This window comes from Schistocerca nitens, chromosome 10 (assembly GCF_023898315.1).
Source record: "Schistocerca nitens isolate TAMUIC-IGC-003100 chromosome 10, iqSchNite1.1, whole genome shotgun sequence".
Lineage (NCBI taxonomy): Eukaryota > Metazoa > Arthropoda > Insecta > Orthoptera > Acrididae > Schistocerca > Schistocerca nitens.
In genome coordinates, this window is record NC_064623.1 from 86,779,317 (window position 1) to 86,806,940 (window position 27,624).

Sequence of the window (27,624 nt, forward strand, 5' to 3'; positions counted from 1 at the left end):
TGAAAGACCTGAGTCAAAACAAGGCCCCGGGAGTAGACAACATTCCATTAGAACTACTGACTGCCTTGGGAGAACCAGTCCTGACATAACTTTACCATCTGGTGAGCAAGATGTATGAGACAGGTGAAATACCCTCAGACTTCAAGAAGAATATAATAATTCCAATCCCAAAGAAAGCAGGTGTTGACAGATGTGAAAATTACCGAACTATCAGTTTAATAAGTGACAGCTGCAAAATACTAACGCGAATTCTTTACAGACGAATGGAAAAACTGGTAGAAGTTGACCTCGGGGATGATCAGTTTGGATTCCCTAGAAATGTTGGAACACGTGAGGCAATACTGACCCTACGAATTATCTTATAAGAAAGATGAAGGAAAGGCAAACCTACGTTTCTGGCATTTGTAGAATTGCGCGCGCGCAACTACTGATTGAGCCTAGATGCTTCCTCTAATTATTCTTTACGTATGACTGATATATGATCATTAACTTTATTCATTTTGTTGAGTCTAAACATTTCTGCTGGTGTGTACCCAATGTAGCCTGGATTCATGGATCAGTCCCCACATCATAAGCATAGGCCCTAATATTTTTTTTATTGTTTTCCTCTTTTCATTAATCAACATATCCTTACATACTCTGGTTTGTATTTGTGACTGAGTCCATACTTCTGGTCAGTACCTGTTGTCGTGAGTTTTTCAAGTCAGCTCACTTGTTGTACACTTAGGCTCTGAATTTTTCCTTCTCTTTTGACGATTTTGAAGGTGTGACTTTATAGATGTAAACTTGCAATTTGTAATTCTAGTATTTTACATTACCTCTGCATTTATTTCTATAGTTTAGTGTTGTAATGTTGTAGTTTTGACTTTGTATCATTTGTCTTGGCACAGAATGTTCCACAGATCTGAAAATTTGAACTCCATGTCTTCATATATGTATAGATTATGACTTCCATAGTAGATTTTTTTCTTATATTTCCTGTAATAGGTTAAGATTTTGGTTTTGGGGTCACTGTAATTATGTTCTGTAACACCTTAATCTAAACCTATATTGCACAAAAATTGGGTACATGTTTCTTAAGTTGCTGATTTGAAGCAGTGTTTCAGCTTAACTCCATTCGTAATTAACAGCCTGTTACTCTCACTCATAAAGATCATTCAATCTTAAGTATATTGGTGTGATCAATATTCTTGTAGTTAATATGTTATGTATCAGATACTTCCACACATCTGAATTCTACTTTATGATGGTTAATACGCGTACACTTGTGGTATTTACTATGTTAGTAGAAATAATGTTTCACTTTTGTATTATGTTCATTTAGATTAGGTTATTATGGTAACATTTTCCTATAATAATTTATTTATTTATTTTTACATAACATTAATAGACACTTAAACCTCATTCATTGCAATGCTCAAGGAGACTTAAAGATTACACAAGATTAGACCATTACGTACGAAGCTAGATTTGTTAGAGGAACTTCATGTAAATTTTGTCTGTAATTTTATGTTAATTTTGCCATTTCACTACTCAAGTTTCACACATTAGGACTATAGACAAATTGTAAGCAAGAAGAACTATGTTCGCTGTAATCAGAAATTTTTCAGAATCTGTGTATTTCCTTCTATACCTTTTTCAGTTTTTTGTAAGGTAACCTATACTTATGTTCATAGGGAAGTGATGGCTATACAACCTAAAATTTTCTTGTTGTTTTGGAATTTAACTTTCACAATCTGTGTTCTATCTTTTGCTGCCATCATTTTGTACACTGTTTGGCAAACCTTATAGGTGGTCACAAAAGGAAGTGATGGCTATACAACCTAAAATTTTCTTGTTGTTTTGGAATTTAACTTTCACAATCTGTGTTCTATCTTTTGCCGCCATCATTTTGTACACTGTTTGGCAAACCTTATAGGTGGTCACAAAATATTGTAAACACTTTACTTCCATATTATGTGAAGGGGATGTTGTGAAGGGACATCCTCCTCTAGCATCACTTTCCGTCAACAGTAGTTGTCAATACCAATAATATTGACCTGCCCAAAATACTAAAAATAGTATCTTAATTGCTTTTCTGGAAACTTTCACATAATTTTATACACAGTGTGTTATATTTCAAGTTAAAATTTATGAGAAGGAATTACTTTATGAAATGTTTTAGTTTAAATGTTACAATCGATAAGTACTAGTTCTGAATGCACAGTTAAAATTATTATTTTTTTTAGAAAGATTTGAAATTACAAATTATTTGCACACTTAAAATTTCTATTATTAATTATGCAATCCTGTACTGTTTATCGTGTTTATTTCTGGGGCGCCTCCCCAGGTGGCGGATAGGGGAATGCCTCTTAGATATAGGTGGTACTGGGGAAATCAAATACCCAGGGCGGACCAAAAACTAACGAAATGTAGCGTCTGAACTCCTAGAGGAGCGGCTACAAACAGCGTCTGTTCTCCATGTTAGGAGCGGCTGAACACACACTCTGGAACTTACAATCCCAGTTTTAACCTCGGAATGGCCCAAAAAGCCATCTCCCCCCTGAATTTCAAACAACTATACATGATGTCAATTTCTCTAGATAGATCTACTCCAGGAGGTAACCAATCCTCCGCCGCTAACAGCAGCGCAATCAGGCCTAAGGATTCTGGAGAGCCTGAAGCACCATGTCGTTCAAGAAATTCAAAATCCTCTAAACTGAAGAAAAACAATGTACATTTCTTTGGAACCCTAAATATTAACTCTCTCTTGAAGCAAATATTAACTCGCTCTTGAAGCCGGGAAAACTGAAGCAGCTCACCAAAGTCTTGAAGGTATATAAAATCCAAATATGTGCGCTGCAGGAAACCAGATTTACAGATGAAGATTTAATGGATTATGAAGGATACAGGATATTTAAAGGAAAGAAAGGCCGGAACCCATGTGGAAGAGGCCTTCCCCACCTTGGAACAGGCTTCATCGTGAAATCTAACTGGGTAAAGTCAATAACCGACTTCCAGTCATCTAATGAACGCTTGTCTTTTCTCACATTCCGCACCCTAAATAAAACCTATACACTTATTAATTGCCACGCACCCATCAACAATGACAATAAGAAAAACCCTCAGAAAGTAGATACATACTGGGAATCTCTAGACCACGAACTTTCTAAAATCCCAACATAAAATGTGAAAATACTGTTTGGGGACTTCAATGCACAAATAGGCCAAGAAAAAAAAATACAAAAAAAACAGTAGGAAACTACCCGGCTCACAAAAGGACAAACAGAAATGGAGAAAGATTAATAGAACTATGCAAGGGTCATAACTTAAAATTAATGTCTACAAATTTCAAAAAACCTCCTAAGAAACAGAAAACATGGAAATCACCAAACACAAGTATTGGAGAGTTCCAGATAGATCACATAGCCATCACACACTATAATCAAAAAGAAATAATGAATGTGAGAGTTCGGAAAGGGGCAAACATTGTACCTGACCACTACTTATCGACAATCAAATTAAATGTCATACCACAAAGAAAGAAACAAATACAAAACAGGAAAACTCAAAAGATAGACGCAAACATCTTGAAAGAGAAAAGAGAAGAATTCTGTCAAAACATAGTTATATGTTCGGATAAATGGGAAGATATAAAAGAAGGAATGATAAGATCTGCTCAAGAAGTCGCAAAAATGAAAAAGAGAAAGAAACACGAATGGTGGGATGAGATATGTGAGGAAGCAATAGAACAAAGGATGAAGGCATGGAAGAAATGGCACTCAACCAAAAGTGATGACTACCTGGAGTTCAAACAGCAAAGATCTTCTACAGCAAAACTCATTAGATCAGTAAAAAGACTATTTGAAAAGAACCAACTTATACAAATGGATAAAGATTTTAAGAGAAACAATAACAGATCCTTCTACAGCACATTCAGACAGAAACTACAAAAATATGTAGCACCAAATCTGTGTTTTAAAGATACCAGTGGAAAACTGGCAATGAATAATGAAGAAAATTGTGAAATATTAGCAAAATATTTTGAACACCTCCTCAACTGTCAGGAACCTATTGAAAAATTACCAGCCAACACCCCAAACACAGTAAACAATAATTCTGAACCCCCATGCCTCATAGAAATCAGAGAAATAATTAAAAACCTTAAGAACAATAAAGCACCAGGGGAAGACACGATAATTGCAGAAATGTGGAAAAGTGTGGATAATACAACTCGAGAAAAACTACTGGGAATAATCAATGAGATTTGGAGAACGGAACGTATACCGGAAGAATGAAAAACTGCATTAATCCACCCCATCTTCAAGAAAGGGGATAAAACCGATGCAAATAACTACAGAGGGATATCTTTACTTCCGGTAATGTATAAAATTCTATCTAAGGCCCTACAAAACAGATTGGAGAAACAACTTGATCAAGAAATTGGTGAATACCAAGCAGGCTTTAGGAAGGGAAGATCTTGTGTGGAGCAAATTTTAAACTTGAAGTTAATTATTAAATATAGACGATTAAGAGGAAAAGACATCTTTATCACGTTTGTTGACTTCAAGAAGGCGTACGACTCCGTTGACAGAACAACCTTGGTTAACATCCTTAGGGAGTTTGGAGCAGACAAGAAAACAGTCGCGATCGTCAAAGAAACACTTACGGATACCTATGCAAAAGTAAAGTTCCGTGGTGAGGTATCCAGACCATTCAAAATCAGAACAGGATTAAGACAAGGAGATGGGTTGTCACCTACCCTATTCAACTGTGTGTTAGAAAAAGTTATTAGAGAGTGGAGGAAGAAAACGACTGAAGAAGGAATACAAAAAATCAGATTAGGAAGAATAAAAGATGGATTAGAAGTAGATTGCCTCGCTTTTGCTGATGACTTAGCGATTCTGGCAGGAAGTTTGGAAGAAGCAGTCAAACAGATCAATATTCTGAATGAAACAGCAGAAAAAGCAGGACTGAAAATCTCCTTTGAAAAGAAAGTACCTAACCAATGTAAAAGAGGCACCGAACAATATGATTACAAAGTATGGCCAGATAAAGAAGGTTTCTAATTTCAAATATTTAGGGGAAATCATCCAGCCCAATGCTTCAGATAAAGAAGGAAATAAAACAAGAACAAGAAAAATGGAAATGGCATTCCAGCTAACAAAGAATGTGTACAACAAGAAGTCAGTATCAATTAACGCAAAAATAAGGCACTACAACACTGTGATTAAGCCAGAGTGTCTGTATGCATCTGAATGTTTAGCAATGAACACTAACAAGGAAATGGAAGCTATAGCAAAAAAGGAGCGAAAAATCATTAGAAGAGTACTTGGGCCGAGGTTTGAGAATGGGACTTGGAAGCTTAGAAGTAATAGAGAAGTGTATGACAAAATTGAGAAAGTGGGAGATACTATGAGGAAGAGAAGAGTAAGCTTTTACGCCCATTTGAAAAGAATGAATGATGAAAGGCTGACAAAGAAAATATTCATGTTTTTTGACAAGAACCCAAATTACCTGGTTCAAAGAAGTCAAAGCAGACTTAGAGGAGATGGGTATAGGAGAAGATGATATAACCAACAGAGACTTAATGAGAGACAAAATTCAACATTTTGAAGGATTTGAAGTGAAGAAGAGAAGAACTGGAGGAACAGTGTGGACAGAAGACCGAAGGGAGCAGCACAGAGAGAGGATGAAGACATATTGGCAGAAGAGAAAAGAGGAGGAGCGCAATAGGAGAAATGTACATTGAAAAATAGTTGTTTAACGCGGTCCCTAGACGGCCAAAATTGGAATAAAAAAAAAAATGTAATGAAAACTAATGGGAATTCATTTGTTAAGAAAAGTTGTAAACCCTTTGAAATATTGTTGTTTCCGCAGAGAGGGAGAGTCAAAGCTTGCCTCTGATGTGATTGGACGTATTTTTGTCTAATAGCTGGGGACAATGTAATTTCGTCTTTGTTAATGTGAAAAATCAAAATACTGTATGATATACTACAATGTGAGAAAATCAGTGGAAAATACATTTACGTAAAAAAAAATCTGCAGCAACGATCTTCCAATTTATTTAGTTCAAACCAACCATGAGGACCTGATGTTACATTTTCAGCTTCAAGAATCAGACCCCTAGACAAGAAGCACTGGAGTCATCTCAGCATGACAAGGTAAGTAAACTTGAAAGCTTATTGTAATCTTTGCTCTTCTCAAATCTTTGTAAAAGACTTTGCTTGGACTTTTACTTGGACTGGACATTGTTTTATGTGGACAATAGATAGAAGAAGGAAGGACAAGGGGGGAATTACACATTGCACACGTCACTGGACAGAGTTGTGTTCTAGGTTTTCAAACAACTGCACTGTTGGTTTATAGCAAAGTGGTGACTACATCACAGGAGAAATCATCTGTTGTGTTGAAATTTGCAGTAATTCTATGCACTGTATAAGTTCAATGTGCATTCCACCGTCGATTCTGCAGGAAGCAGCCCCTGCACAAATAGATGGTTTATAAATTCTTGTACATTGGTCAGCGACACACTTCTGATTAAAATGTCGAGTGTATCCCAGATGTGTTCACATGGAGCCCTTGGAAGACGACAAGAGGGGCAGACTAGGAACGTCAACTTCTTCAAAAATGGTGTGCCATGTTCTAAAATAGTACCTGCACTTCAAGCCTTAAAAGTTGCAGTTACTGAAACAATCGCTTCCCGGCAACCATAACAGAAGGTATGAATTTCACATTTCAACTCGCTAGGAAAATTGAAAGGACACTTATTCCAAATGACTCATCTTTTTGGATGAATTGGCATTACATCAGTAAGCCCCCATATTATAAGAATTTGGTGGTCACAGATTGCTGGCACCACTGTCAAACATGAATGACTCACTGAAATTGAGTAGGTTTTGAGCCATTTCTGTTCATAAAGTTTATGGAACCTTCTCTTTTGCAGAGGAAAATGTGACAAGAATGGCATACCTGGACATGCTGCAAAATTGGTGTTCCCGCAACTTCATTAAGATTCCAACATTTTCATTTTTATGTCCCAACTCACTTTCACCTGGAGTTGCAGTGTTCCCTTAACAACATCACCCCACAACATTGGATTGGGAGAGGTGGGCACCAAGATCTTGTTCACTGATTTAGCCTTCCAGGTCATCAGACCTTACACCGTGCGATTTTTTTTCAGTGGGGATACACAAAAGACAGTGTTTGACCCACCTATGGCAGCTAAGATGCTACAAGACGCTACAAGTGCTGAGAGCAGTAGTATTAGTGTACAGGAATGGCACAAGCTGGCAGGAGTGATTGGAGACAGGCAAGGAGAGCCATCGAGCGGCCAAAAGGTGAACGGTACTGCAAACATTACTATACGACGAGTATTCCCTAGTAAATATTCAACAGTTTTTATGGGATATAGATAATAATTAAATGAATAAAAAAGGTAATTAATATGGACTGATGGAAAAACAATGTATGACAGTAAACAGGATATAAGTAAATGTGTAAGTTAATTTTACAAAAGTAGCAAGGTGGGGATTCACTCAGGTAGCCCAAACGGAATAGCCTAGCTTGCCGTGGGAAGAAAGAACAATGAGCATTCAAATTGTGGGGTAGGAAGGCAGCAGACATATCGCACGTGAGCAGGCCAAGACAAATTACTAAGTGCAATAAAAGTTATTAATTATTTAAAAATACATTATCAAAACAACGTCTTATGGAGTGGTTCATATTAAAAAGATGCAGAATGAGAAGAGTATTTACGGGAAAAATGTGTTGTTGCGCAATAATGCGCTTTTAAAAATTTACTTATATAAACATAGCGTTAAGGTTGTAAACTCCAGGCACCAAGATACAGGTCATTGCGTACAATCTGTCGCACCCATGTGCAGTCGTGCCATACGAAGTCTGATGATCTATCGAGTTGGGTTATCACAAGTAATATTACCAATAATCAAGAGGAGCGCAGCGACTGCCACACAGCTACTCTTCAAGAGTTGAGAAACTGAATTGTTGAGGCTGTCAACTCAATAAACAGGGACCTGATTCAAGTATCGAATAAAGTGGACTACAGTTTTAATGTTTCTCAAGCAATGCAGGGTGCTCATATTCAGTGTATGATACAGTGTCTGTGTGAACATAAAAACTCTGAACCTTCTTCTATCCAATGGCATGCACAAATGTGTTTCTATCTTTGATAGTTTGTCTGTAATAAACAACTGATATCTGTTCTTTCTTTTTGGAACACCCTGTATATTTGCAAACCATTTTAATCTTATGTTCAAAACCTCACACTGATCCATGCACAACTTGTGACAGACTGGAAAACCTGTTAAAGCATGGCTATAAAAATGTTTGTGCACCCAAAATTCAGAAGGATATTCATCTGACAAAAACAGAAGCTGCAAAGCGAGCAAAAACTAATGCAGTCTAACATTTTAGAGATGATAAGACTACTGCAGTCACGCATTTTGATTTAGAGATGACTCTCCCAACCTCAGTACTCACCTGCAGCAATATGTTTCATTGCAGACAGTAGTGGACATACAATTTTTGCACCCATGATTTAAAAACTTCTATGGTCACAATGTTCATTTGGTATGAAGGTCAAGCTGAGCAAAGTTGTCAGGAAATTCCATCCTGCTTACTAAAATATACTGAAAACTCGTCATCTACTGTCGAACACATTGTCACATTTAGCAGCAACTGTGGAGGACAAAATATGAGTGCTATAATCATTAGGTTTTGGTGTTATGTTGTAGCCAGCACCCCAACTGATTGTGTGGATGGCTGTTTTTGGTAGCAGGTCATTTATTTATGAAGTGTGACCAGGATATTGCTGTAACAGTTGCAGTACAGGCCACCAGCAAATTTCTAGTAGTTTATATACAGGATTCTTCTGTAACTTGAAAGGTTCTTCAGACAAATAACTCGTCTGAAAGGTACCAGGAATACAAAACATGACTTTTGGTGGAAAAGAAAAATCCTTTTACTTTACTTTTTAAAGATTCTTTCAGCGCACCCATGGTTTTTGCCGAAAAAGATCTTAAACCTAAGGAAACATTGGGCAAACAATTTCCAAGATTTCCTGAGCTTGAACGAAAACACACACTGAATCCTATCAAATTAGCAAAATAAACTGATCTTCAAAAGCTTCTGGATACATCTGGTGACCACTGTGTCGTAGAGTGCATTCGTCCAAGACATAATTCAAGACATAATTCACCCCACTCCAAGCCTTACGGTCCAGAGTGCGATAAGTTAAAACTCTTGTTCATCTTTGGTGTTTCTGGAGGCTAACCAGCACTTGGTATGTGCACGATGTTAGACCTGTTCTTTTGCCATTCTTGCAAAGGAAGGTAATGTATTGTTCCAAGAGGATAATGCTCACCCAAACACTGCCCATGAAACTCAATATGCTGTGTAAGACATGCAGCAACCTCCCTGGCCAGCACTATCTCTGGACTTGTCTCCAATCAAGCACGTGTGGCATATGATGGGATGAGAAGATACTCGTGTGACTCATCAACGAACAACTGGTACAGAACTACATGAATAGTTCAAACAGGTGTAGAATAACATATCCCAAGACAGTATTCCCCATCTGTACAATCAACTGGATGCCGGTGTCAGAAGCTATTGGTCAACAATTAAAACAAGGAATAGGAGCCTCAGCAGTCCTCAGGCTTTGCCAGAGTCTTCCAGATGGAACACACGTGTTCTTTGATAGATATTTTGCCTCTGTTCCTTTACTGGAATCATTGGCTGAAAAAAACTTGCCTGCCATTTGAACAATCATGAAATCAAGAATACCCAGAGCAGTCCATCTGACAGCAGACAAGATTCTTACAAATCAAGGATGTGGGTCTGTTGACCAGACAGTGAAAAAAGACAAACACGTTTCTGTTGTAAAATGGTATGACCAAAAGCCAGTCATAACTGAATCGACGAAGGTTGGGAAGAACCCTATGGGTCAATGTAAAAGGTGGTCAAAAAAAGATCGGAGATACATTCAGGTTCCCCATCCAGCAGTAATCAGCTGCTACAATAAAAATATGGGTGGCATAGACCTGATTGACACAATGATGAGTTTTTACAGGATCTGCACCGGAACCAAAAAGTGGCCCGTAAAAACTACTTTTCACTTCATAGATCTGGGAATTGCAAATAGCTGGATTCAGTACAGAAGTGACCGAATTAAGAACGACGAGCCAAAGAAGAATATCCTGCAGTACCTTGATTTCAAAATTAGAACTGCTGAACATTTGTTAAGGGGCCAAGAGGAACAACATTCTGATGAAGATGGTGAGGAGTCAACTCCTAAAAGGCGAAGATTATTGCCGCCACAATCACCTTCACCTTCTGTAACCCATTTACCAAAAATGACTGAGTTGAAAAATGGCATGAGATGTAAGAACAGTGGCTGCACGAATAAAACCAAAATAAGGTGCAAAGGTTCAGTTTTCCTCTGTCTAACATCACAGAAAAACTATTTCTCTGAGTTTTTTGAAAAATATGTAAAAATCTACCAACCGGTTGCATAGATTTTCTATATGTAAAAATCTACCAACCGGTTGCATAGATTTTCTATATACCTTCACCAGGTTTCGTCACCTGTAAGTGTGACTTCATCAGAAAGTAAGGTAATTACCTAAAATGAATATGTCAGATTAAATTTCTTATCTAATTAAAGTTTACATAATGTAAACGAGTGTGAAACAAATAGTACTTACATGAAGAACATATCATCAAGGATGTACAATGATTTAAGAGCTGAGTTGCTCAAGTCATACATTAAAATATAAGACATAGTGTTCTTCAAAAAGTCAAACATTAAGACATAAGTAACACCGGTGTGGTGTGAGGAGACTGACTGTGTGGCAATTAGTCACACTGCCAAGTAAACGTAATGTAGGGCGCGCCACAAGTGGGCTACTAGTAACGTGAGCAAAACAGTTTTATATATTACACATTTTCTGAAGTAAATCATACGTATAGCCAATATAGCTTTTAACAAAAATTAATTTTACAAATTATTGAGTAACATTTATAAATGGGTTTCAAACGGAATAAAATAGTACAAAGTTCGCTACGTTTTACGTAGCACAGGTAGAATCAGAGTTAAATACGACTGGAATTACATACGTAATGAAGAACATCAGTTCATTATATGACACAAAATTTGAAAAGACTGCTTGCATAACTAGGGCACAGAGGTCATCTGGTGTGTTAGTAATGAGCGTAACTTAACAGAGGTAAAATAATGTTTCTGAAAAGGAGGAGAGAACCTGGATTATAAGTATCATAAAACTGAGAGCTCTGGTTTAAAAGCATTAAAGAAATTTCTATTTTTAACTGTACTTGTTCATTCAACATGTCATCTTTATTTGGTGTGCGCCTGAAAATTTCAAGTTCTTCCAAGACATCAAGTTTTCTCCCTTCTTTTCTCTATGCAGAATTGTCATTTCATTTAATTCTTTGGGGTTATGCCCTGTTATGAAAAGATGTTCTGCAAATGTTGAATTTTGCACATTAGTGTCTTTTTTGCCTAAAAGATGTTTTTTGTAACTCACGTTGAAAGCTCTGCCTGTCTGTCCAATATAAAATGCTGGACATATATTACAGGAAATTTTATATACCCCTGAGCCATGTAAAGGTTCGTCTGAAGATTTTAGATTATGAATTAAATTTTTTTGTAAATTATTTTTGTGGGAGAAAGCAACCTTGCAGCCGTATTTTTTAGTTAAGAGATTCTGAATCCTATACGATATGTTACCTAAAAAGGATATTGAGATGTACTTTTTATCATTATTATTAGTTTGACCAGTACCTAAAGTGGTGACTCCTCCTTTAGCTTTTTCTTTAAGGATGTTTTCCACTAATGTGGGTTCATAGCCGTTATTAAATGCTATTGTCTTAATTACATCAGTTTCTTTTTGCAGTTTTTCTGGTGATAAGGAAGTAACCGCAGCACGGTGAATTGCTGAATGAAAGAAAGCTTTCTTATGATAGACTGAGGGTGTGTCGAGTCTGCAGGTACGGTATGATCAGTACTCGCCGGTTTTTGAAAAATGTCAAAAATTATTTTATTCTCTATTATCGCCAACTTCAGATCTAGGAAATTTAACTCGCGGCGTTCATTTTGTAACTGACAAGTGAAACTAATTTTTTTCATGGAGGTTATTGAACAAATTGAACCGTTTACCTACTCCTTCATTGGTGCCATTGTATATAATCAAAATGTCATCTAAGTGTCGCGAATAGGATAAAATACCTAATTCTGTAGAGTCGTACCTACTGAAGAATTTGTCTTCGAGCGAATTGATGAATATGTCAGCTAAAATTCTGGCTAGCGGATTACCCATTGCTAGGCCATCAAGTTGTTTATACAGTTTGCCATTAAACTCTAAGTAGTTATATTTTACTAGCAATGACAACAAACGTACGAGATCAGTAATCTGTTCGTCTGTTATATACTTTTTATAGGTACGATGGTTATTCTCCACAATTTCTACTGTATACAGGACCGGTACATTAGTGTAATGTCGAACGATATTAACTTTGTCTCCTAATAATGTATCTGAAATAGAGGACAACCCTACTCCCGGTCTACAAAAAGAAATTAGATGTGCTGTAAATGGGGCTAAACATTTGCTAAAGCCCTTTCAAAAGAAAAAGCTGATAAACATGAACCCCCAGACTCCCAAACTTCGTTCTCAATTCAAAGTACATAAAATAAACCACCCTATCCATCCAATAGTAAATAGTATTAGTAGCGGATATTACAATTTAGCCAGGTTCCTTCACAACAAGATTAAAAAATCATACGTATTTCAGAACAATTATTCAATAATGAATAGCCAATCACTGATTAATAAAATAAAATATTTGGAATGTAATCAGGAGACAAAGTTAATATCGTTCGACATTACTAACCTTTACACTAATGTACCGGTCCTGTATACAGTAGAAATTGTGGAGAATAACCTTCGTATAATGAAGTCTAATGTGAAGTTACCCACAACTGCAAATGAGACTTCGTTCACAGGTTGGTAGAACTGACGTTGTAGAACATCTGGGTGAAGATGATGGAGAAGAAATTCCATTTACGTGTCCAACATTAAAAGAATTCCAAATACAATATTTTAAAAACATGAATTTGGCCGAGAAAATGAATGTGAAATGGTTGAGAGGAGAATATGATTCAGCTGTTAGAAACCACTTTGAGCAGCAAGGAGAAAATGAAGTACCTGCGACATTGAATCCTCTTGAAATTTTTCATCAGTACATACCAGATGACCTTTGTACAAATTATTATGCGGTGCACAACAATATTGCCAACTATGCTCCAACAACAGTACATGAGATGAAGATTTTTCTAAGGATCCATTTAGCTATGGGTAATCTAGGGTATCCAAGAGTACGCATGTATTGGGAGCCACGATTCCAGATTCCTCTCATAGCTGATTCTGGGATTTCACTCAACAGATTTTTTAAATTAACAATGTGCTTTCATGTTGTAAGAGACAAGGAAAAGCCAGACAACAAGGACAGGTTCTGGAAAGTTCGTCCTATCTACAACACCATCCGAAAAAGATGCAGTGAACTAGAAATTGAATCCAAACTAAGTATTGACGAACAAATGGTTCCATTCAAAGGTTCACTAGACGTAAAACAATACATACGCAATAAACCAACAAAATGGGGTGTAAAGATTTTTGTTTTATGTGGTGAGAGTGGAACCATGTTCGACTTTATTATATATGAAGGCTATACCACTCCAATAAAGCCGCAATATTCAGTTTGGGCTTGGGGGCAGCAATAGTAATGGAATTATCAGAGAGAATAAATACACCATTTTGTCAGGTATATTCTGACAACTTCTTTAGTACTTATTTGCTTTTTCAGTGCTTGTTGAAGAAAAATATTTATGCTGTAGGGACTATTCGAACCAATAGGTTTATGAAACCTCCATTTAAATCTGATTCTGAAATGAAGAAATTGCCCCAAGGATCAGTGGATGAAGTTTTTAGCATGGATGGTGTTATACTGACCAAATGGTTTGACAACTCATGCGTCACCTTAGGATCAAACTTTATTGGAAAAGGTAGTGCTGACACATGTCGTCATTGGGACAAGAGACAACGAAAGTATATAGACATTCCCAGGCCTGAATGTGTTCAACTGTACAAATGCCAGCATGGGAGGAGTTGACAAACTAGATTTCCTCTTGTCACTGTACAGAACATTCATTAGATCCAAGAAGTGGACTCTAAGAATGTTCACTCACGGATTGGATCTAGCAGTAACTAATTCATGGTCAGAGTATAAGGAGGAGGCTGCCAGCCAACAAGTTACAAACGAAGATACCATGGACCTTATCCATTTCAGACAGTATGTCGCTGAAGCCCTCATAATTGGAGGTAAAACCCCTGCCAAGAAGAGAGGAAGGCCATCCAGCGATGAGGCATCACCTTCTGGGCCACTGCATCACGGATTGCAGCTATCAAGCCAGTGATGGATGTACGGTATGACCAAATGAACCACCTACCGGAAGTGAGCACAAAAAATACCCAAGATGGGTGTAAGAATGAGAGCTGCAAAGGGAAAACTTATTTTTTGTGTTCAAAGTGCAATATACATTTGTGCATATCCAAAAACAGAAACTGTTTTACACAATTCCACACAAAATAATATATACTTTTTTTACTAATAAAAAAAATTACTTAATTTTATGTAATTTCTACCTATAGATATTGTTTACATATTGTTACTATTCCTAACAAAAGGTCCAAGAAGAGGAATCTAAGAATGTTCATTCATGGATTGGATGTAGCAGTAACTAATTCATGGTCAGAGTATAAGAAGGAGGCAACAGAAAGTAAAACACCAGTCACCGTGTCCTATATATAGGATGATCCAAATACAGCTTCCGGATGATCCAAATTAGGCAATTTTGTATTCAAAATTATATTAAAAAAGTGGTTAATAAGTATGCCAAATTTCAAATTTTTATTTTGAAAATTGAAAATGTGTGACAAAGGGTTAAAGTCATTTTTTACATCAGAGAAACTTTGTGGTCAGGAGGAGAGGTTAGTTGCAACTGAGGGCGTTTTTGCGTATCATACAATTCAGCACAATCATAGTTTCAGATCTATGGATTGTACACCGAAGCTTCTTCAAGCGACATTAGAGCCTAAATTTTGTTGTGCACGTACAAAAACAGAGGCCATAATTGTGAATGTGTTAGCTCCTCATGCATTAGATATGTTGCGACATGATTTAGAAAAAGTGACATTTATTTCACTTCTGACTGATGTATCTAACCACAAAGAGATTAAGGTCTTTCCTATCCTCGTCAGACATTTTGATTATAAAACTGGTGTAAAAGTAAGATTATTACAATTAAAATCATTGCCTGGGCAACATCTACTATTGTGAGTGGCTATTTAACAGACAGCCTCAGAAAAAACAGCCTAGAAGAAAAAGTTGTTGGACTGTGTGCTGATAACACTAATTGCAATTTTGGAGGTGCTGACAGAAAAGGTCAGAATAATGTTTTTACTAAACTACAGGGTGGCGCAGGGGAATGGGAAATTTTGAACGTTACAGTAGGCAGCACTGTAGCACCGGCAGATGTTCGAAACTTTGCACAACTGATGTGAATGCATTGCCATTTAGTAATCATGGAGAATTGGCCTGGTGCGGAACGTGCAGTAGCTGTGAGAGCGTTTTTCAAAAATGGTGATAGTGCGACTGCCGCGCAGAGAACATTTCGACAGCATTACCAGCTTGGACGTCATGGACGTGTCCCATCTGCGCATGTGATTACAACGTGGGTGCGTAATTTTGAAGAAACAGGATCTGCCTTGAAAAAGAAACCTCCAGGTGGCATTCCAACGGTACGTACCCCAGAGAACATTGCAGCTGCAACTGAGAGAAGTCCTCGCCGTTCCGTTTGACAGCATGCATCTTTGCTAGGGATTAAGCGACGAAGCTTACAAAGAATACTGCACGAATTAGACTTTCATCCCTATAAGTTGCAGATTGTGCAACACTTACATGAACGAGACCCAGCGTCACGTATGGAGTTTAGTGGCCAGATATTGGCTAAAATCAACGAGGACGCGAATTTCCTTGGTAACTTTTGGATATCAGACGAAGCCCATTTCCACCTGAACGGATTTGTGAACAAACAGAATTTTCGTTACTGGACACAGGACAATCCTTGAGAGTTTCACCAGCGACCACTACATAGCGCCAAGGTCACAATATGGTGTGCTGTATCATGTCATGGTGTTATCGGCCCTTATTTTTTTGAACGTGAGGATAGTAGTGCAGTGACAGTAACATCCGCTCGATATGTTGAAATGCTTCAAACATTCTTTACACCGAGACTGTACGAGCTTAATCTTAACGTCGAAAACATGTGGTTTCAGCAGGACGGAGCCACGTCACACACTGCTCGACAATCGATGGCAGCAGTTCGTCAATTGTTTGGAAGACACATTATTTCATATAACGGTGACATTGCATGGCCTGTGAGATCCCCTGATCTTAGTGTGTGCGACTTCTTCCTGTGGGGATATCTTAAAGGCAAGGTGCACCGTACACGTCCTGCAATAATCCATGAACTGAAGGAGAACATTGAAAGCGAAATCACTGCCATTCCCCAAGATTTGCTACACCGCGCATTCCAGAGTTTTCACAACAGGTTGTTAAGAGTGTGAACGCCGAATGGGAGCACATCATTCCGATGTCATCTTTAAAAAGTAAAGAGACACTTTTGGACATTTTGATCGTAAAGACATACTGAATAATGGCATACTGAATACATTCACTTTCGTTAATAAATTACTAGTTTTATGAATTTATTCACGGAAATGACGTTATTTCGAAATTGCCCGTTTCCCTGCGCCACCCTGTACAAGTGGAACTCGGTCATAGACTGATAAGAGGTTGGTTGTGTGCTGCTCATATACTGCATAATACTGTTCGAGCAGCTACTGATATTTTGCCTGTAGATATAGAAATGGTAGTTTCCTATATATTTCTGTATTTCATATCATACATTGTGAGAGTTGAAACTCTGAAGGACTTTTGCAGCTTTGTTGAAACAGATTTTGCAATGATTTTGGGTTATGCTCAAACAAGATGGTTAGCACTGTTGTCTGCTGTTGAGCGAGTCATCAAAATGTTTAAACCACTAAAATCATACTTCCAATCTGAAGTGTCCATTGTTACTTCAAAACTTCTTTCAAAACCCTTTGTCTGAAGTATGGCTATAGTTTGTTCACAGTCAGGTTTCATCATTTCATGAAGCAGTTAAAAAAGCTGAAGGACAGACAGTCACTATATTTGAAGTGGCTGATTGTATTAGTAAGTTGAAAACTACATTGCAGTCCAAAATTGAAGACCAGTTCCTTCCCTAAAGAGTTAAAACAATTTTTGAAACTCTTGAAACAGGGGTAGGTCTGCTTCCAGCAGAGGTAAAGAGTTTTCATGGTGCTGTATTATTTTTCTATGAAACTGCTCTATCCTACTTTTAAAAAAAGTGGACTGAAAAAAGTTTCCTGAACTTGGACTGCTACAATTGGGTTACCTTGAATCAAATACCGGTATGGGATGACACTGAAAGAACTACTTCTCTAGTAAGCGAAACTGTGCCATATGTTGAGTTTGCAGAAAATGTTATGTATGATGAGTATATCAGTGTCAAACAGTTTGTAACTGTGGTGTCACCGCCAGACATCACACTTGCTAGGCGGTAGCCTTTAAATCGGCCACGGTCCGTTAGTATACATCGGACCCGTGTGTCGGTACTATCAGTGATTGCAGACCGAGCGTCGCCACACGGCAAGTCTAGTCTAGAGAGACTCCCTAGCACTCGCCCAGTTGTACAGCCGACTTTGCTAGCGATGGTCCACTGTCTATATACGCTCTCATTTGCAGAGACGACAGTTTAGCATAGCCTTCAGCTACGTCATTTGCTACGACCTAGCAAGGCGCCATATTCAGTTACTATAATTACTATCTTCAAGAATGTATTCTGAACAGATAATATTGTGAATCATGTACCGTCAAGAGTGAAGTTCATCATTAATGGATTGAAGTTAAGTATCAAACTAATTACGTCCGCTTTCTGAATTCTCATTCCTTGTCATGTTCCAGACCTCGCGTCAGTATAGTTCTTCCCTCCTCACGCCAGCCTGCATGAACTAAAATGCATTTTGGCCTCCACTTGTAACATGGTGTTGGTTCTTCTAACACAAAAGTAACCACTGAGAAAATCATTGAATGGACTGCTAAGAACACTGTTCCAGGTCAAAGATGGGTTGAGATGATTTCTCATTTCAGCCAGAATCATGTGCCATTCGCAAATGTACTCAAGCTAGTGGAGTTTCTTTTCTGCTTCCTGGCAGTAATACTGCTACTGAAAGGGTATTTTCCCCACATGAACAATATATGGACAAGTGACAAAACACAGTTGGCTGTAGAAATCATGAAAGCAATGTTAGTAAGTAGAATAAATTATGATGAAACTTGTGTCGAGTTTTTTCATATGTTGTTGAAAAATACAGAATTGATAAAGAAAATTCACAGCACTGATAAATACAGTTGCCCTGATCACACTCATTCATTTTAGAAGGGATAAAATGTAAATGTGCTTTTCTTTGTAACAAATTTAATTTACATTTTGTATTTATTACATTTAATTGAAACCTCCTCCTCATATAATAAATAAATAAATATAGCCTATTTTAAAAAATTTATAATGTGTCTCGGATTTGGGCCTAGGAAATATGTTAATGTCCCGAATTTGAGTCTAGAAAATATGGTCACCTCACTATATAGGCTCTCTAGGTAAAATTGTGTTGCTCTGTCATCTGTTGACGACAGCCGATACTACTTCGTCAACTAACTACAGACATATCTGTGCTGATCTGCTTCGAAGATCTTTGTCACGAAGTGAGGCAGTGCATTGCACAACTGGTTGCGCAGAACATCAACTTCGTATCTCACTTGAGGCCTGCCTGATAATGAAGACCTTGTCATAGGAGAAGTACAACTAGGTTCATGGAAGGACATTCATACTGCCGGGTTTCAGGAAGTGACATGTCTTGGAAGCAACAATCACTCACGAGAAGCAGCACTTGTTAGGGACCAATATTGTCAATGCTTCATAACGGGAAGTGTTCCATGGCAAGACTCTATGATTTAACTTGTAATTTTCTGTAACTATTGAATAAAATGTATTCAAAATACAATAAATAGATATATTACTTGCCGAAGTGTCTTTCTGCCTCTCATGCTCCAATAATGCATCATGTTCCTTAGATCCCATCAACTAAGATACCATTCAGAGATGTGAAACTACTACTGTTAATCATTAATAGGCAGGAGCAGTCACTGCAGACTAGTCCAGTAAAGTCAGCTTGTACTTTGTAACAAATGATGATGATGATAAAATTTTGTCATTTGACTCGTTAAAGCAAAAGACAAAAGTCAAGAGCATACAATTCTACACTATCTATTATATCAATGTAATGTCTTTTACATGAAATAGGCAAAAGAAGAAATTGTGTGTTAGAAAGCAGTACGTTCATCTTCAAAAAATTCAACTGTATAATAAACATTGTTTACTAGTAGCTTATGCAATGTAGCTTTTAAAATATTTACAGGCAATTCTTTAAAATCTGTGCTTAACCTGTTAGCCTAGGTAGTTGTTCTGTGATTTAGATAATCTACGGTACGGCACATCAACCCATGTTCTACTCTTGATTTTTAACTACTTGGCTGCTGTATTTATTTAACACTTCAAAGAAAGCATTTACTGAACACAGACCACTATTGGATATTGGCAAACTCAAAGTTTGTTTAACCTACGATTCAATGCAGTACTCATGTAAGTATTTATGCTTATAGCGAGAAGATACAGTACAGTACACTATATTAATACTTGTTCTGTAGATCATGAATACAATACTTTGTAATGATGTGGAATGTGTCAGTTTAATGAAAGGTATCTTTACATGAGATAACTGAGTTTTTTTGAATTACTTTGTATGAAAAAAATTCATCTATTGAGTATAAGAAGTTGTCATTCAGAAATTCTTTTAATTTGTTTTGAAGTGCCGGCTGGCTACCTATTAAGGCTTTTAATGCTTTTTGGTAAATGACCAAAGATTTTTGTGGTGGCATAATTCAACAGTTTTTGTGCCAAAGTCTGATTTAACAGAATAGTGAAGGTCATCCTTTCTTCTAGTGTTTTAACTATGCACATTGCTATTGCTTTTGAACTGGGATGGGTTACTATCAAATTTTATATATTGTGAAGGTACTGTGACTATCCCTAGTTACTTAAATATGTTTGCAAAATGATCTTGTGTGGGCTCCAGCTATTATTCTGATTACACGCTTTTGTGCAATGAATACTTTTTCCCTTAATTGAGAATTACCGCAAAATATGATGCCATATGAAAGCAGGGAATGAAAATAGGTGTAGTAAGCTAATTTACTAATATGTTTAGCACCAAAATTTGCAATAACCCTCATAGCATAAGTAGTTGAACTCTTAACATTTCAGCAGATCATCAACATGTTTCTTCCAATTCAATCTTTCATCAATGCACACACCCAGAAATTTTGAATATTCTGCCTTAGCAACAGATTTCTGTTCAACATATATATTTATTAATGGTGTTATGCCATTTACGGTACAGGACTGTAAATACTGTTTTTTTTTTTTTTTTTTTTTTTTCGAAACTCAGTGAGAGTCCATTTGCAGAGAACCACTTAATAATTTACTGAAAGACATTACATACAATGTCCTCTGTTAGTTCTTGACTGTTGGGTGTGATCACTATATAGCAAAAAGAACTAACTTTGCATCTTCATGAATATAGAGTGGCAAGTCATTGATATATATCAAGAACAATAAGGCACCCAAGACCGAACCCTGTGGGACACCACTCTTGATACCTCCCCAGTTTGAGGAATCTGCTGATTTTTGCACATTATGTGTACTGTTTATTTAAACCTTCTGCATTCTTCCAGTTTGCAGACTGCCCCACTCATACCACAATACTTGAGCTTAACTAGAAGAATTTCATGATTTACACAGTCAAAAAGCCTTTGGAAAAATCACAAAAAATGCCAACGGGTGACGTTCAGTTATTCAGAGCATTTATTATTTGATCAGTGGAAGCATATATAGGATTTTCTGTTGAAAAGCCTTTTATTAAAACCAAACTGACATTTTGTTAGTACTTCATTTTTACAAATGTATGTGAAACTACTCTTGAATACATTACTTTTTCAAGAATTTTGGATAACACTGTCAGAAGTGAGATTGGGTGGGTAGTTGTTGGCATCAGGACTATCCCCCTTTTTATGCAATGGCTTAACGATAGCATAGTTAACTCTATGAAGTCGGGTTCACACAGGCAACAAAAGTATCGCCACTGCTAATGGCGAACTGCAGTTGCTTTGTAGTTGCATGTGTGAACTCCTAGTTTTCGGTGGCGCCATTTAAGAAGCGCAACTTTTGTCACGCCACAAAAGTTGAACTTGGTTGCGCCATTTTGCCTTCTCCACAATCAAATAACGTCATTCGATTGCTACCTCGCGGCTGGATTCAAACCTTTCTAGTACATGTAATCACATTGTATTTGTGTATTAACTGTAGCTGAAATTCTTTATCTTTGTCAGGCTGGTTTATTATAATTTAGAGTGCAAGAAAAATATTTTTGCAAAATATATGTTGTGTGTGAGAAATCTTTCTTGTGGGAAGCCATAAAAATGCTTCACATACTACATGCCGCAAGATTTAAATTTGTCAATGTTGTAAAATATTCACAATTACTATTTTGGTTCAATGTGTTCTATATAACGTTGATTTGTTTTGACTTTTTTAGGATACACCAAGTCAAGATGGAGACGATTCAATTGAAGTAGAAGCAGACACCGCAAACAGTATTCAATTGATAGATGATGCAAGTTATAGTAGCTTGGTTGATTCTCCAGGGTCGTCACAGACCCAAGACAGCCCAAAGAGGATTTGCAGAGAAATGAAATGTAATTTGAAGAAACAGAGTAAGAAAATTGAAGCTGTATCTCAGGCAGTAGCAGCATTACAAGATATTGTAAAAGAGACAACAGAGCCTCCTAAGCTAGAAGTATTTGGACAGACTGTGGTGGCTTATTTAAGAAAAATCCCAGAACACATAGCATTGGATTGCCAGTCAGACCCCAGCAAACATTGTCGTCTCCCAGGTGCAGATGGCTGTGACGAAATGAATCAAATAAAAGTTAATAGCTTTTAAATGTAAATTACTGATTTGAAGAAGAAGGGGAAAAAATAGATGCTTCAGTTATATAGGGTACTGCTGTTTATCTCCTACTAAATTTTTACATGATTAAGTTCTGTACCTATAGTTTTCAAAGAAAAGAATTATTTACATTGTTGTGATACACCATTACTTACTAATCAGCTTTACAACAAACAGCGCTGCATGCCATGGGGCTAACAAGAATTTCCAATCATTGACTAGAGTATCAGATATTTTGTAGAAAGAGTGGCTAATTACTTTTTAAATAGTTGCTTGCCTTATGAAAGAAGGGAGCTGGCTGACCATCTTATCACTGAAGTACATAATTCCAAACTGAACGCTAAATGATGAGGTAATGTCAACATGAAAATTATTTTTGTGTCTTGTATTGTGAATGTTTTTCTGGGAACTATCATTATCCACAACACAAACCATTAAAGAGTAAAGGTAGTGGGAAGTGAGTAAGATTTCTATTATTCTGAATGAGGCTTGGTGCCGACAATCATTTCCTGTCCTAGATGTCTTTTCAACTGGATCAATTATCTGGAGGTTAGTGGTTGCCTAACTGAATTTTTGTTTACATTGTACTGAATAATTAATATATTACATCACCATGAAGCTTTAATGCTTCTGTGACAATATGCATCACTCTCCAGTATGCCTTTACTGACTGTATGTAGGCCTACAAGTAATGAGTGTCATTTAATACCTCAATACAACCAGTTTGACATTTCTTAAAACACTGTAGTGCCTCAGATAACGGATTTATCTATCAGTAAACTATTTCCTTCCATTTATCTAAGAAAGAATCTCCCCATAGGAATGTTCCCGTATAGCACACTTAGTTTACAGGAAAGGTCTCAACTTTTGCTTCTCCTTTTTCCCTCCACATTCAACTCATTCTTAATACCAGCCTATGCACTGCAAGTTGCACCAGCCCTTACCAAAGACATGAATATTTCTCCACCTGTTCCAACTTCTTCAATCATGGCAGTGCAACTACAGCATTGTTCAAAATTTGACTGGATTATTGCATTCTTCTTGAAATTTAAAATAACATTAGCTTTTATGTCACATTACCTATTATGTCACATTACCTATTATGTCACATTACCTATTATGTCACATTACCTATTATGTCACATTACCTATTATGTCACATTACCTATTATGTCACATTACCTATTATGTCACATTACCTATTATGTCACATTACCTATTATGTCACATTACCTATTATGTCACATTACCTATTATGTCACATTACCTATTATGTCACATTACCTATTATGTCACATCAAATTTATGAGTTATTTGCTACATTTTAATGCATTAGCAGAGAAATTTTACGTGTTACTAAACTGCATGTAATGCATTTGCTGACAGATTGTGAAAGTAGAATGTCACCATAATTTTCACTGAGAAAGCGTACTGAGTTTGTAAAACTGACTGTCCACATCCATAGCAAGAGGTCACAGTTATGACCCATAGAACATGCAAATATCTACCTCACTAATCATTTGTATGGGACTATCTCATATAGCAGCAGCCAGCTAAACTCTGCATCAACACATTTTATGGAACTTTTCACAATACATTGCTGGCTTTTCAAATCACCACTGGCAATTTCTTAATTTAAAGGTATATTTATGAATGTGCTACGTGTAACAAAACACGATATGGAAATCTTGGAAATTGAAGAGATGTACCTACAGGGATACATCATGAGGTCAGGACTACAATACAACTTATACAGTGGAAGATAGATACACATGGAGCCATGACTAAGATAATGCAATTGATTATGAAGTTTAACAGTTTTCTTTCTTGCAGAACAGAACAATAAAATACAGTATGCGTTAATATCTGCTTGATGGAACCCATGGAATCTGAAGAATAAAAAATATTACATGTTGAAAACATGTGCAGCACATAATTACCAAGGAAGAATAAGCATGCAGAAGTATACATTACATGAAAGTTCCTAAAAACACTTCAGAGGACTGTCGCACCAAACTACGCAGCAAACAAGAAGGTAAGTTGTAACATATCTTAAAATTTACTTCGTTTTAGGGAATATATTAATGGGAATTGCCAAAATGATACAGATGCAAGTCAAGAAAAAGCCAAACTTCCATGAATTGATGAACTGTATGTAAGTTAATATGAGAGATCTGAACACAAAAGTAGGATAAACTAGTGAACAATTAGAATCACAGCTGAAGATTAAAGAAAGGAAAAAAATAGAAACTACTATCAAGACCTTCAATGATGAAACTGAAGTAATCTTAGCCAAAATAAGTGAGATATTGCTATTGTTATGGAGGAAGTATATATGTATTATTGCTAAAGCATTTTTTATTTGAGAGGAAGTTTTGAAGATGAGATTTTCTGCAGTGACTTATAGGGGGTTCAACAATGATATTTATGGTTCCAGAATGAAGTTTGGAAGGTTGGAGACGAGGTACTCACGGAATTAAAGCTGTGAGGACGGGGTGTGAGTCATGCTTGGGTAGCTCAGTCGGTAGAGCACTTGCCCGCAAAAGGCAAAGGTCCTGAGTTCGAGTCTCGGTCCGGCACACAGTTTTAATCTGCCATGAAGTTTCATATTTTATGATTCATCAGATATTATGATGATGAATGAGGATTTCTAGTAAAGTAGTCTGCGTTAATGACGAACATGTTAGGGAAGGGATGTATTAGGGATTTCTTTGGGCTCTGTTTGTAATGTTTTATACTGACATTTATAATGATATACTGAATAAGGTGGTTGCATTAAGAATTATTGCAAAGTTGTTGATACATAGGTCTGCCATTAGTATTTGAAATTCAATAAATGACTATGTAAATGACAGCTTTGGCCTGAGAATATGAAATACTAACAATATATATTGTTGCTGACTATATAAAAAGTTAATGATTTATGATGAGTTATAATAAAGCTGTCTCACCATTCTAATAAATGCTCATAAAAAATGTGATGGATTATTCAGACTTGAGAAAAGTGGGCAATAGTTCCATAATTATCTAAATGGGGCATTACCTTAATGAACTGATTGCAAAATATAAACTGAGCTGCCACTGTGTTCTTGGTTTTGGTTATAGATGAGACTCATTAGTCCACTTTAAAACTTCTACGTAAATAAATAGGGACCTTTTTTTTATACTTTACTGTATATCATGATTATTTCTTGTTTGAATGCTTGCTTGTTGCCTATGCTAACTGATCAATACTAAGACAGCAAAGAAAAATTTAAACATGTTGCTACTTTGCTTACTATTGTTAATATTTGACAAGTAAAAATAAAAAAGGGCTCTGCTGAACAGTTATTTTCTTGGAGTAGTTTCTCGAGACTTGCGTTAACCATTTGCTGTCTAAACTTTACATTTTACACAGTGATAGCCAGAAACACAAAAGAAAATTCGGAAACTTAAGCACCTTACTTTTCACACATGATAGTTGTTACAGTCAAGCTACATTACTAATTATTATTTTAGGTAATGTCTACATACTAATATAATTTTTCAATGGATCTGTTCTGACATTATGCCAAATTATTCTTTCCTGTTTAAATATTGTCAAAATCTCTACATAATCTAATGCTACTATCATTTTGAGAAAAATTTAAATTATTTAACTTGATACATAGTATTGTTATGATCTGTCCAATGCTGAAGTTATACTTCCATGAAACTAATGCTTGGACCATTTGATGGTGGTTGGGATAGCTCATAAAACATTCATCACGAAGTATTCTGGGATGTAAATGTATGCTCTCTACTCATGGCCATTGCTGGCTAAAAGGAAATGCTTTTTTATATACATTTTTACAAGGAAATGCTTGGTCCATTTGTCAATGGCCAAGACATTCCACGGAACTTTACACAATAAGATACTACCTTCAATATGAAATAGGTAAGAGGATCCTCAACCTTCGATGATCTCACTACTTGTCAAGTACTGTCTATCTCTTTGCTAAGCTAAACTTCAGTGGAATACCCTGTCTGTTTACCCTATCTGCTAAGTCTAATTATGTGATCAAAAGTATCCAGGCACCTAGCTGAAAATGACTTACAAGTTCGTGGTGCCCTCCATCGGTAATGCTGGAATTCAATATGGAGTTGGCCCACCCTTAACCTTGATGACAGCTTCCACTCTTGCGGCATACATTCAGTCAGATGCTGGAAGGATCCTTGGATAATGGCAGTCCATTCTTTACACAGTGCTGCACTGAGGAGAGGTATCAATGTCGGTCGGTGAGGCCTGGTACGAAGTCGGCATTCCAAAACATCCCAAAGGTGTTCTATAGGATTCAGGTCAGGATTCTGTGGAGACCAGTACATTACAGGGATGTTATTGACATGTAACCACTCAGCCACAGACCGTGCATTATGAACATATGCTCGATCATGTTTAAAGATGCAATCACCATCCCCGCATTGCTCTTCAACAGTAGGAAGCAACAAGGTGCTTAGAACATCGATGCAGGCCTGTGCTGTGATGGTGCCACATAAAACAACAAGGGATGCAAGCCCCCTCCATGAAAAAGATGATACATTATAACACCACCACCTCCTCCTCCTCCTCCTCCTCCGAGTTCTACTGTTGGCACTACACACGCTGGCAGATGACGTTCACCGGGCATTCACCGTACCCACACTCTGCCATCAGATCGCACATTGTGTACCGTGATTCGTCAATCAAACAACATTTTTCCACTGTTCAATTGTCCAATGTTTACACCCCTTACACCAAGTGAGGCGTCATTTGGCATTTACCGGCATGATGTGTCACTTATGAGCAGCTGCTCCACCATGAAATCCAAGTTTTCTCACATCCCACCTGTCATAGCACTTGCAGTGCATCGTGGTGTAGTTCGGAATTCCTGTATGATGGTCTGGATAGATGTCTGCCTATTACACATTACGACCCTCTTCAACTGTCGGCAGTCTGTGTCAGTCAACAGACGATGTTGGCCTGTACGCTTTTGAGCTATACGTGTCCCTTCACATTTCCAGTTCACTATTACATCGGAAACAGTGGACCTAGGGATATTTAGGAGTGTGGAAATCTCATGTGTGACACGTGACACCCTATCACCTGACCACGTTCGAAGTCTGTTGAGTACCACGGGGCACCCCATTCTGCTCTCTCATGATGTCTAATGACTATTGAGGTCACTGATATTGAGTATGTGGCACCACAACGCACCTAATATGAAAAACATATCTTTGTGGGGGTGTCCGGATACTTTGGATCACAGTCTAAATTAATTAAAATATGATAATAAGGTCCACACAGAAAAATTATTAAAAGTTT

The 27,624-nt window shown here is 37.1% G+C and overlaps 1 protein-coding gene across 3 annotated transcripts in view; it reads right to left on the reverse strand.

Annotated features, from left to right (window-relative positions):
* The window catches only part of LOC126210515 (histone acetyltransferase KAT5-like), a 148,972-nt gene that overhangs the window by 19,791 nt on the left and 101,557 nt on the right, over window positions 1–27,624 (reverse strand). The window contains exon 9 of one of the 3 annotated variants that reach the window (XM_049939759.1): window positions 23,742–24,193. The exons of 1 other annotated variant lie outside the window; for it this stretch is intronic. In XM_049939759.1, coding sequence (XP_049795716.1) covers window positions 23,935–24,193 — 259 coding nt within the window. In that variant the 3' untranslated portion in view covers window positions 23,742–23,934. Of the gene's footprint in view, window positions 1–23,741; window positions 24,194–27,624 lie in introns of those variants that run through there. One more of the 3 variants, XM_049939761.1, reaches the window with a different exon arrangement.